The sequence below is a fragment of the Pterocles gutturalis genome, unplaced genomic scaffold (genome assembly GCF_000699245.1).
Source record: "Pterocles gutturalis isolate BGI_N339 unplaced genomic scaffold, ASM69924v1 scaffold28140, whole genome shotgun sequence".
Classification (NCBI taxonomy): Eukaryota; Metazoa; Chordata; class Aves; order Pterocliformes; family Pteroclidae; genus Pterocles; species Pterocles gutturalis.
In genome coordinates this window covers 47,655-60,836 of record NW_010139119.1, presented here as the reverse complement: position 1 = coordinate 60,836, position 13,182 = coordinate 47,655, and the positions used below count along the sequence as shown (strand labels likewise).

The 13,182-nt window shown below is 42.0% G+C and overlaps 1 protein-coding gene across 1 annotated transcript; it reads left to right on the top strand.

Moving 5' to 3' along the window:
* Window positions 1-246: 246 nt before the first annotated feature.
* POLR2M (polymerase (RNA) II (DNA directed) polypeptide M) lies at window positions 247-3,071 on the top strand (the record flags this gene model as incomplete). Its single annotated transcript, XM_010083257.1, has 3 exons — window positions 247-927; window positions 1,591-1,813; window positions 2,793-3,071. Coding segments are annotated over 3 exons (1,042 nt in total), but the record flags the coding sequence as incomplete, so codon positions are not given.
* Window positions 3,072-13,182: the final 10,111 nt, after the last annotated feature.

The following is a 13,182-nucleotide window of genomic DNA, read 5'->3' as shown; positions in this document are numbered from 1 at the left end:
CGCTCTGTAGCTTCTCTCATTTTCTACATCTCTGAGCAGAACAAAGCGCAGTAGTTGGTTTATCCCAGTGTGCATCTGAGGCTGCCGGTGCTCTGCGTCTCGCTGCTTCAGAAATCTCATCGTTAGATAAGAAATAGTGTTCGAATGAGCAACCTGCCACGTTAACTGTCTGATAAAACAGTTCCGTGCTCAGATTGAAATAGGGTTGTTTGTACCGTATTCAGTAATTTTTTTTTTTTGTCTTAGGAACTTCATTGCTAGGCTTCCAGATAAGGGTAAGAAGATCTCCGACTTTGAAGAAAAGCTGAAGCTTGCCATCTTACAAGAGGAGGAATTAGGAAGGAAGGTGGAGCTGTTATCTGCTGTCAGGTTGGAGTTTCAGGTGAAACAGGAGGAGATTAATACAAGCAAACAGCAAGTTATACTGAAGGAGGACACACTAAACCATCAAGGTTCCTCAGTCTTTAATGAAAACTCTAATGTTAAGAAAGTTTCTGAGATTTCTTCTCAAAGGCAGGAGGCAGAACGTACTGCGCAAGGTGCCACAAATACAGCTCTGGAAAATCAGAGGACTCAGAAGAAAAATGATGAAATAAAGACTGTTACAAAAGATCAGAATCTTTTTTGTGAAGTTGTCTCCACGCCAGCCGTAAGCAGTCATCTGAAAAATGATCAGCAGGTATCTCGGAGCAACACTGAGGATGGTGCTGGTGCTTTGGACAACAACGAGCTGCTTGATGCCTTTCAAAAAGTTACCATTCTAGATGCGGATAATAGTGAAGAAGTATTGGAAAAAGAGCAGAATGTGGCTAAACATAAGGGCACTATCTTTGGAAGCCTGCACCCCAAGACACCACGTTATATTGAAGTTCTAGAGTCTAGAGCCAAGAACCCAGTCATAAAAAAAAGCAAATTTAAAACAAATGTGTAAGTATTATGGGATAGAAAAATCTTTTATGAAATAATTGACGCATAAAATTGGAAATAGTACAGAACAAGCATGGTAGGTTTATTTTCTTGTTACAATTAAAGAGATTTAAAGTCTCTGACATGCTGGGTTAACGTGTTGGCTCTTTCGTATTAAGTGCCACAGAATCTCAATATCGAGCCGTGGTCTAATTTTACCCATTTGAAACAATTGTCATGAATCTTCACAGAGTTTCACAGCTTAAACTACAAAACTATTAAGCAGTTGGCAAAACTTTCTTGTGGATTGATTCTAGAACTTGTAGAACTTTAATAGCAGGTAGGCTTTTTTTTTTTTTTTCACCACCTGTAGAGAAATTACGCTTCACATTGTACTGGTAGCAGTAGCAGTTTATGCTTTGTGTGACTCCCAACGCTTTGCTTGCTAATTAATTGGCATACCTTCTCTGTTCTCTGTCAGGAGTAGCATTTCATATTGTCTCTCTGCAGAGAAACCTTTTTAGTTGTTCTGGGCACTGCTTATTTTTTGTTTGTTTAGGGTGTCATAACACTTCAGTTTTATTTTCGACTCTTACATGTTGAAAATACCAAGTTTTGGAACTGAAGTTGTTCAACATTGTGCTGCAAGTTTGGGTCACAACTTTTATGTTTTCTCTCTTCCAGATTATCAGGAGAGCAAAGTGGATCATCCCATGGTTCCCCATCCAGTCAGTCACCTGGGGGTTCTGGGTCTCCGATCACTACTGAAGAAAGACGACTTAGAGATAAGAAACATTTGAATGACATCACTGCAGCTCGGCTGCCACCGCTTCACCATTCCCCTGCCAAGCTGTTATCCATCGAAGAATCCATAGCAATTCAGATACAGCAAAAAGAAGCTTATGAGGTATGATTTAACAATTTGCCCTGAAAAGTAATTATATAATTGGGATCACTCCTAAACAAGAAAGCCTAAAGGGATCTTTTCATATTGATGAATTTGATGATGAAATTGAGATGGGCAGACTTTGAGGAAAGGCACTCTTTCTTGTATTTTATTCTTTTAATGATATAATTAAATAATGTATTCATCCCTTCTGAAACTGTAATTCCTGCGCTAAGCAAAATGCAGTGTTGCTCTTTGTGTGTTGATACACTGACCTCATTGCACTCACTTCATCTCTGACTAGAAATTAAAGTTGCCTATTTGTCTTCAGAGGGGTTTTGGCTCTGGCATAAATGAAGGCCTGGCAGTATTTGTTATTCTTAAAATAGCCAAGTATCTGTGTTTGCCTTGATTTATGCTGTGCCTGAAGAATCTTGAGTTTGGAGGTTCTTCCAATTCTGTTGCAGTGGGTTTTGATTTTGACTTTCCAGGTAGTGCTAAGCTAACCTTTCAGTTAGACACTATTGTAAATGTTTTTGTTGCTGCTTGTTGTTTTAAAAGCACTTGCTAATTTATTAATCTTGACACTTCAAGGGAGGCAGTTTATTTGGAAAACGGAGACAGATTTTTCTCTGAGGTTGCTGAAGGACATGTGTTGCTATTGCTGCATGGTTACTGGGCACAGCTGCTCTCTTTGTGGGCTGACTTTTTTTCTGTTAAAACTGACCTTAGTGTATCACAGGTGAGCATGGCCACATGGGGAATTTCAACTCTTATAAAAAGATCTTCAAATATTAATAGCACAGTTATGTATAAGTGTGAAAGGAAACCTGAAATTTCTTTGCTAGTTACTAAAACATTTAATTACACCCACTCTGGAATTACTCATGTTATTATGTCAAGCTTATACTTTAGTATATTAGTTTTTTCATAACCATGATAAAAATGACAAATGAGCGCTTTTTCTAACTTGTACCCTTTTTTTTTTACTTTCATATAGGAAATGCAAGCTAAGCTTGCAGCACAGAAGCTTGCAGAGAGACTGAATATAAAAATGCTCAGATTTGAACCAGAGGGGGAGGCCTCAATGCAGTACAGAGAAGTGAGAGATGAAGATTATTTTTCAGCAGAGGACTGAGTTCAAGAAGGGATGTCTGAGGATGAGCCATGTAACTGATTTTCCTGCAGTACTTCTTAAAACCCAAAGCTGGATATTGAGAATGCTTGATCTAGTCATTTTTTTCAGTAAATTTTAACATTACAGCTCTGGGAAGGGTTCTATATCAACCACACCTTAAAATAACACTTTCTACCCTTATGTTGTAAATAGGTAAGAATTTCAAGTTATTTTGCAACTCAAATTCCGTTTGGGCTTTAAGAGACTCAGACTCTGCTGTTTCATTTTTGGTTATTACTGCAAAGTGCATCAGAGGTCAAGTTAATCTGAAGACTTCAGTATTTTTATTAAAGGTCTTGATGTTTTCCCATATTTTTGTACACTGCTTTCATACTTTGGAATACTGATTTTTCATAGTCGGGTACTGTAAATTAAGAGATCCACCCTCTGGTTTTCTTGAAGAAAATGTTCTGTGTATTTTGAAGTTTTAGCTGCTCTTTGAAGATAAAAAAAAATTTCTTCCTTGCATCTTCTGCCTTTTAATATGAATTTTGAAAGATAAGGAACATACCTAATAAGTATTTTGTAATCATATTCCACTGTTGGTTAGGATATTCTAAGTCTAGTATAAGCTTAATTCTATAAAACCTCAGCAGTTCCTTGTGTAGCCTGCCAACAGCTGTGTTCTGAAAGGCTGCAGCAGCAGTGTGTGCAAGGCTCTCCCTGGATGCGTACATATTCCTGCAAGAGTGGTGTCTCTGGAAACCAAGGGTGCTCCAGACACGAGCCTTTCTGAAAGCTGCACAGTACCATCTAGAAATGGGGGATGAAAGTCCCTGCCAGTTCTTGAGTGCATACAGCACTTTGCTAGCAGGCAGTAACTCTCTCCCAAATGCTCCACAAGCTCTCCTGGCAGCCCCTGTGGCACAGTCCATCCCCTGGCAATGCCGTTTGACAGGTGGAACTGCTGCCAAGCTAAAATGTGGTATTTTTTGACTAGGTCATCTGTTGCTCATCTGTGATGCCTCTTTCCTCTCACAGGTTTCTTGTTTTCATTGTTTTCTCATCAACTGTCTGCTCTTCCCTTCTCCTTATAAGACTTATCTTCTGTCACTAAAGCAGATTCATATTCTGCATCCCTGCACCACCTGTTCCCTTTCCTATGACATATCACTGCCTGTGTCTGCATTGAACTTCTGCCACATGTCATGCACCCTCCTGCCCTTGCTATCTTTTCTTGCTTTCTGTAACTCCATCTAAATACCAGCTTTGCGCCTGGGCACTTTCTGCATACCTCAGTCACTTGAATATCTCGCAGAGAATCAGGATGGTTTGGGTTGGGAGGGACCTTAAAGATCATCGAGTTCCAACCCCCCTGCCATGGGCAGGGACACCTCCCACTAGCCCAGGTTGCCCAAAGCCTCATCCAGCCTGGCCTTGAACCCCTCCAGGGATGGGGCATCCACAGCTTCTCTGGGCAGCCTGGGCCACTGCCTCACCACCCTCACCTGAATGTCTTGGTGTTTTTGCCATGGCTGCCCTCCTACTGAGGCTTTCCTTTCCTCTTTCCTATTTTGGTTTTGGACTGTGCAGGTGTTTTCCACTTCCAGGCCTTCTGTCCTCCTTTTTACCACCTTTTTGTGTTCCCCCTGCCCTCTTCTCTGTTCCTGCTTCATCCTCCCAGCTTCTCACCCTCACTTGGCTTTGTCAGCACAATTTTTTGGCACATTTTCAGTTGTTTGCATTAATCCCTAGGCATCCGTGTAGATGACCCATCTGATCCGCGGTTGTATTTCTGCCTTCAGCGCGTGGCTCTGACCCCACAGGCCAGGGCAGTGCTCTGCTGTGGGTGCCCTTCATCTCTCCCATCACTGCTGTCCACGCTGCCACCTGCTCACCCAGCTGGCTCGTGCCTCCCATTCTTTCACCCTGTGCTGCTTAAGGACGAGAGGCCTCTGCACTGTCTCGGCTTTCCCTGGGCTGTTGCATGAAGCACATGTTCCCGTTTCCAGACCTGTTTGCATCTCTCCTCCTTGTTACCATCACTGCCCTTGTCCCTGGAGGGACTGTGCTGTCACACCCACCTTTTTCAGTGACCGTGTGTTTTTTTCATGATGGCTTTTCTGTGCTAAAGAGATTTCTATAATGCTCCACAGCTCAGAATTTGTTTTCTAGATTACTGAAATCTATCTCAGTGTAGGCTTCTGCTGCCCGCTCTCTTATGGTAACTAAAATGATGCTCTTTCCTTGCACTTGCTTTTGCTCTCTAAACTTTGTGAAGCAGAGTCAGTTTACTTGATCAATTTTGATAACATTCAGTGTGTTGGGACTTTGACAAGGTGGATCCCCAGAATGGGCAAACTTCGCCCTTAAAGGGGGGGTGGGGAATCACTCTAGTAACAGGTGAAGCACATTATATATTTGTTACATAATCAGGAGTGTTCAGCACAGTGCTGGGAGAGCTCTTGTGGAAGAGAGTGCTGCATGAATACAAAACCAAGTTCAAGAAGTTTGTAAGAGGTTAGGCAGTAAGAGGATGAATCATGGAATGATTTAGTCATACTGAGTTAAGTTTCTGATTGAGTATGGTATTGCCATTGTGTATTTCCCCATTTTCCAGTTCCAGAACATTTCAAAATGTACACTGAGAATTGAGGAGCTTGCTCTCTTTTTTGGAAGTGGACTGTTTTATCAGAGTGGGCTGTTAACCCAGTAGAAAATAAATACTTGATAATATGTTTCTAAAGTTCCTCATGTGAATAAGGTTTTGTTTTGACCTTGTAAAGTTTACTATCAAATTCGGGGGAAAAGTGGAACCTTTTGCTTCAGTGCTCCACAAGGAAAACACTGGAGATGGAGTTAGGAAGCAATTGCTATATAGGGACAGAAAACTTTTGGGAATGCAGCTGGATGAGAAAAGATCTGTAAGACTGAAAGCTGGGCAGTTGTGCAGGTCTGAAGGATGGCCCAGAGACAGAGCTGAAATGGTGTGCTGCCAGTCTGAGAGCTCCAGCAGGGGAGGCTTGGGGCTGTGCTCCAGCAGCTCTGGTCCCTCGGTTTTTGCATTGTTAGGAGTATCTGATCCCCAAACTGCACAGAAGAAAAGCACTGTTCACAGCTGTAACCTTTCCTGAGAGAGAGAACACGCCATCTGGTTTGCCAGCTGTGGTGATAACATGGTCTAGAGGATTTAGATGTCTAAAAATTTACATTAAGTATTTGGGAAATAACACTTAAAAAAAGAAAGACCTAAATGCTGCTATACTTAATTATTTTGGGGGACTATAAGAGTAACAGTAGAAAGGATGCATAAGCTTTTTCCTGGTTTTTAGAGTTAGACCTAGCTGACAGGTCAGCAGTTCTGTTAGTAGTTTCTGTCTGATGGCTTGTGGACTGCTTCTAAGGGCCAGGTGCCAAAAAAAAAAAAAAAAAAGAAAAAAAAGTCAGTGGCAGTAAGCTCTGAGTTCCCGTGTGGGAGAAATGGGGCCTGAAAATCGAGAGAATTTGAAAACCATGGCTCAGTGCTGTGGAATTTTGGAACCTGCCACAGGGATGCAGTATCAGGAGTCGGGGAAAAGAATACGCAGACACTACAGAGTGGTGAATGGAAACCTGCGGGTTCCCATGGCAAAACCCGGCCATACTGCACCAGCAGCCCCTGGGCAGTAGTTGGACGGTTTCTGTCTGAGACTCCCAGACGATTCCCATATCGCAGACACACCACAAGCTGGCAGCCTTTAGCAGCCTCAGGGAGGAGGTAGGACCTGACTGGCCTGGGTTGCAGACAGAGATCTGTCTGGTTTTGTGCAGCTCCATCCTGTTCCCTGGTCCAGGAGGCTGGCTGTAACCTCAGCTGGGTACCCTGCTGGGTTTTGCAAGAGAAAATGATCTGTAGGGGGACCCTGTTCAGAACATTTTTGGCCTAATTTGAGTGGCATCTGGCTCATGATCTGCCTTTAGCAAGTTAGTGCCTGCAAGGAGTATCCTTGGGCCAGGGGAACTGTGATGGATTCTTGGCCTTCTGTATCAAATGAATGGCACACAGGGGACAGGGAATGGGAGTCCTGTGTTGGAAGAAGCTGTGCCCTACCCTGCGGGCTCTGCTGTAGGAAAAGGTGGCTTTTCCCTGCCTTGCCAGCCTGGCTTCTTTTTCAGAGCAGTATAAGAAGGAAGTGTAATTTCTCCAAAGTGCCTTGTAAGGACAGATTTTTCAGGGAGTGGGTATTGCATGGTGTGGTCTTGTTCCAGGGAGGTGCTCACTGAACTGTATTTTTCCTGAGTTTGTGGTTCATGTTTTGTTGCAAGCCCTCTGCTCTTAGGGTGGTATGTGTGGAGATCACCACTGAGATTTCCTGGTTTCCTCATGTTTGTTTTCAGGTTGTGCACTCCCACGTTTTGGGAGGGAAAGGGAAGTAGAAAAGACAGCAGTGTGAAAACAACATTTATTTTGCTGTGGTATTTTTTTTTATATTTCAGTGAGCTAATGATGGTGTTTTGTTCTCACACTTCTGCAGCACTGTGTCACTGCTGATGTTGTGGCAGGCAAATGTTAGTTTACTGTGGTCCAAACATTTTGCACTCTCACTGGCTTTCCACTGGATGTGAATGCTTAACTCCATTTGACTCCTTTGTGCATACTGTGATTATTATTCCATATATATGCAAACCTTTAGAGGCATTTACTCATCTCTTGTTTAAAGCAACCGTTTTGATAATTTTGCTGTTAAGATTTTATTAAATTGGTCCTTGATGTGGTGAAGCATGAAAGCAGGTACTGAAGTCAAAGCTTTCTTCCTCTAGGAATGTTTGTGTGCAAGTGCTCCTTTGAACTCAGATATTGTCTCTGTGTGCAAGGGAATATGTGAATAAGGGTTGTGAACCAGTTACTGAATGTGAGGAGACGACATGAATGAGCACAGTGAAATGTGCCTGGGGAGCAAATTGATTTTCAGCTTGCTAGAATCATTGAACTAAGTATTTCACTCTTAATCATTCAAATATAAGGAATGTGTCCTCCAGCGGTAAGTGTAAGAGAGATTTCTTGACAGGTAAATTTGTCAGAATTTGTACTGACACCCTTGTTGCTTTTCTTCCGGGTTTGATGTTGGGGACCATGATTGTGTCATGCACAAATTGGCACATGTCCATCGAAGTCATGAGGGAGATAAGTGGGGCCATAATGCGTAATGAACATATTCATATTTCCTCCCTTTATCCACACAGCTGGTATTCATGTAGTTGCTTTTTAGATCGAGACAGTGAGATAATGTAGCAAGTAGTTGCAGTCCGAGGTTTTCTGAGTCTCTGAAGCTGAGCACTTGTGACACTTCTCTTGAATAGAAACTTCAGTTGCAAAATTTCTGTCCATGTTTTTCTTCTGTTGTGGTTTGTTTTTCTTTTTTTCTGAAAAATGTTTTCTCAATTGTTACTCGATGCTAGTAACACATACATTTAATTTACTTGGAGATCAGTTCCGACAGTGGTGGGAGTACCATAGCTCTGGCTATAACAGCATGCGATCTGCATCCGTCTCTGAACTGAAGCCATCATCTGCACTGCCCTCCCAGGGCGTGCGACTCGTGCTGCCCCGAGCACAAATTCTGTGACAAAACTTGCCATTCTGCAAGAAGCTGTGGGATTTTTTTACTGCACACACAGAATCACAGCTGAAGTGGCACTGTTTGTGGACAAACTCAGTGAGGGAGAATGACTCTCAGCAAGGCTGAATGCTCAGCTGCTAGGGCGTTCTCTGGTGGGGGGATGTGCCTTCCCAAACTGACAGTGGAGGGAGAGAAGTAAATGACATAATCAAAGAGATTTATGTTTCTGAGGCAGTTAGACCATTATCCACTGAAGTTGCAAGGTGTCCATCTCTTACTGATCCATTAGAACTAAAATGGGTGACGTTGCTCACAAAGAGAGGAACCTGGTGGATTTGAGTACTAACATGAAAACATGAAGTGGCGTGAGCGCTGTTTCCCCAGCCATTTTATATCTCTGCTTCCATTTATGTTGAATTAACATTGATTTTCTTCTGTTTTCTTACAAATCTTTAAAAATAAATCTTCCAGAATTTGCCTACACACCAAATGAACCAACTGGTTTTGGAGAACAGATCTAGATAGATATAAATGAGCTGTGTTAGCCAGCTATTTGGATTTGAAGGTAGGAAATCTTCAGAGACTGTGGCAAGCTCCTTCTGTTTAAGTCACTGTTATGAGTGGCCTGTGTTGACTCCTGGTTACTAGAAAAGTCTCGCTGTAATTGTGGTTTCCAGAGTTATCCATCAACTTCATTTGTAATTATGTGTGAAATTACTTTGTCATTGGCTTTTCCCCTGCTTTTTCCTGAAGAGGAAAAAACCCCAAAACAGATTTACAAAATCTTCACTATATGCAATAATATTTTCTTTGCTGAGCCAAGTTATTTCATACTGGTTAGAAGTTCTTATTCCCTGGTTTCACATGTATTTCTCTGAGCTGCTTTAAATTGGCACCGTACTGATTATAGTGCTGCTTAAACAGTCGCTGATGATAAATATTATCCTTGCACAGACATTGGGCATCATCATATGTCATGTCTGCAGACCAGTTTTTTGCCTGCACGGCAGATTTTTGTGGCTGTGAGCCAGGAATTTTAATGAAAGAAAACATCAAAGATGCAGAAGAAATGAGAATATTAGTCAAGGAAGATACACAGTGATGATCTCTGATAACCCCTGGTAATTGACATTAGAACTATGTGGGAGCAACTTAAATAAACATCTGGACACTGAGTTTAGACATTTCCAGTGACAAAACCCAGACAGATCTTCTGGAGTTGCAATAATAAATATTTCAGCGCAGTCCACATGAATCAACTTAGAATTCTGTTTTCAATTATTCTAGTTTTATAAATACATCATAGTTAATTATTCAGGGATAGAATTTCTTTTGAAGATTAAGGAATTTGATGTTTGCTTCATTCACATAAAGTTCCATTTTTTTATTTATATCAAATTTATTTCTGTTTGTACAAAAACAATAGTGCAAGCTTGCCAAGAGCCATTAAAGCAGAATGCAACTGAACTTTTCCTGGGGTGGAAGGGCCTTTTCTGAAAATCCTGGCAGTGCACTTTACTTCATTCCAGCTATGGTAACCACTTAAATTGTGCTGAAAATAAAATGATAAATAATATCTTTTTTAAAGTTATTCTCCATATTTTTAAAGATTCTTTCCTTATCTTTTTCACTTGTGGTAACATGGTAGTGCTACAAAGGTGGTATCCCTTAGAGACAGTGAAGAGATGTTGATGTGTATAAAAGTATTTAAAAGAGGTAGCAATGAAGCTACAAGACTGAATGAAGCACTAGTTGCAGTCCAGATCTGATCCTGATATTACAACCGTGATGAGGCAATGGCTAGTAAAAGCATGCTCAGCTTTTGTGCAACTTTTCTATTCCTTAGAAAAGCCTCTAGTGTGGGCTGTAATTGCAGAATAACTTATTTCAGAAAGAATGAATCATGTCTCTGAGGCTGCAGTTATTTACACATTATATTAAAATGACTACACTCATGCTTTTTTTTCATTCTTCTTCTTATTTGGAGTTGTATCTTTGTATCTTTGTTGCCAGCGGCCCTGGACAAACTGAAGGAGTCTTATGAAGAGTATTCAGGATTTAGTAATCTTCATTACAGCTTTCAGTTTAATTTATGCTTCCCCGTAGCTCACGCTGTCCACACCAGCACGTGTTCCTACAGTTTCCTACCTTGGCCGTCGCTAGCTGGACCACTAGTGTAAGCTGGCTGCCAATGTTGGTGACCCACGGGTTAAGTTATGCTATACCAACAGGTTAAGAAAGTTTTAGGGAACTGCTGTGTTAGCCTGACCTACAGGTTGTTATCCCTTTTGGAGGTGGAAGAGACAGAACTGTGTTTAAGCACACATCAGGAAGTGCCTTCTGTGCTAGCTGTCCAAAGTGGTGTGTCCTGAGTCAGGCTGGGGTTCATACGGCAGTTCAGGTTAGAAGGGACCTCGGGAGTGCTCTCAGCCAACCTCCTGCACCAAGCAGAGTCAGCTGCGAGGCCACAGGAGGTTGCTCAGGGTTTTAACACAGTCTAGTATTGAAAACCTCCAAGGATGGAGACTACACAACCTCTCAGGGCAGCCTGTTCCTATGTATGACTTTCCTCCTGGGGGTGAAAAGTTCTTTAAACTCAGTCTGAAACTCTCTTCTTTCGGCTTATGCCTGGCCTTGCCTTTTGACGACCTTCTCATAGGTACTGGAGGGCTGCTGTTCAATCCCCTCAGTGTCTTCCCTTCTGCCGGCTGAACAGGTACACCACTGGCTCCTGCAGCTTGCTCTTTACCAAGACCCCCAGGGCCTTTTCAGCAGAGCTGCTCCCCAGCTTATTGTCATTTCTGCGCAAATCATAGGCAAGCACATTAGGAAGCTGCAGGCTGATAAGTGTATTAAATTATTCAGTTCTGTTAGATCAATAAAATCTGTTTCATCTTTTGGGAAAAAAAAAAAAAGTAACCTAGCCTGCTTATCCTGATCTGAGCCTATCTAAAACTTCAATGTTAATTAAAAAAAGGCAATCTGTGCTTTGTAACCCTTTCTGCATACTATAAAAATGATGGATAAGGAAGCACAGTGAAAGCCATAAATCAGCCTTGAGTCTGATAATCTAATAAGAGCGTCTCTTTGGCAGTTTCACCTCTTGCTCATTGATCTATAGCTTGGTAATTAATTTCCCCCAGTTTTAACCTTGTATTTATTAGAATATCTAAGTCCTTATTTCTAAAACTATGCACCGGAAATTTGTAGTGTTATAGTTCAGACAGTGTAATCTATTCATTGTTATAGGAACACAGAGAAGGAACACAAATCATTTAGAGGTTTATAGCTCAGAGATGCATTTGAGGAAAGACAGGGAATAAAGCTGAATGGATGAAGCTAAGAGGAAAATGTAGATTGTGACTATTAAGCGAAAGCTCTTGTAACAGAGGAATTATGCCTCTTGTTTTGTGCTAGAGAGATCAGACTGTGCTTTCACTGGTGGATTGAGGATCTGTGGGAGACTGTCACCTGAACTGCACATTCCCTACCTTTTAAAAACAGGGAGATGAGAGATAAAGTTTCAAAGGTCTGGAGGGAGCAGCGGTTTGTGTTTCAGCCTGTGTCACATCTGTCTAACCTGTGTATGTGGTCCATAATTCTCTGCCACAGTTTAGGAGGCAAGTGCTCCAGAGGACTTGGTGTGTTCTTTCGAGTGTTGGTGTGTAAGAAAGGATAGCTCCAAAATGTTTGGAGGCTCTAAAATTCAGTGGTACAGAGATCGGGATGAAAGCCTACAACACCTTTTCCAGCCATCTGCCAGGAGGAGGAGCATGACACTCATCCTTAAGCCTAGGCTATTCTTAATTTTATGTTCTCTGCTAGATTGATGTCTAAGTAAATAGCTTTACTAGTGGGAGTAGAGGAGGAGACGTGAGAATCAGATTACACTTTATCATGGAACTTGATATGAAATCCATACTTTGTTGCCTGGACGGTGCAGTGAGATGGATGTTTGTGGTAAGAGTGGTGTTTGTAGGAGCGGTATATGTCATAGGGCTGCCCTGGATCAGGTCGCATTTAAATACATGACACATGGGCTTTGATCAAGGACCACCTGGCCATGTCTAGGCAGTGGAGATGCAGGAGACTTACTGAAGGACAAACTCTCCACTTTACAGCCTGCCACTGCAGCAGGAAATGTTTTTCCAGGTTATGGTTATTAGTAATACTGGTGCTGTATAATACAAGATCACCCAACAGTACTAATTCAACCAGGATACGACTTACTCTGGTCTATTTAGCCAGCGCAGGCAGTGTGCTGCTCCCTTTGTGATTTTATGCCAGCTGTGTAAGGACAGGCAATACCCGATCCAGCACACAGCCCGACAGGAGCAGGGTGTTTTTCAGAACAGCTGGAACAACTGTGAAACTCACAGGGTCAGTCTGAACCAGAGTAGCCATGTGTTTCACCTGCCCAGTAGTGTTTTGTTTGTAGTCAGGACTAGGTGCTTAAAAGCAGGCTTGCTGTTTGATTGAGCCATGACCTCAGTAAAATCCCAAATTGTGCTTCTGTCTGGAGAGTTGATGTTGCCCTGTGATCACCCTGTTCCCCCCTGCAGAGCTGAGCTATGCCATGAAAGGCATTTTGTCATTTTTTGTTGTTATGCCAATGGTTCAAGGCTGCCATAGTGATTTTAAAGCCTAAGGTAGAGAGAAACCAATTTTTTTCC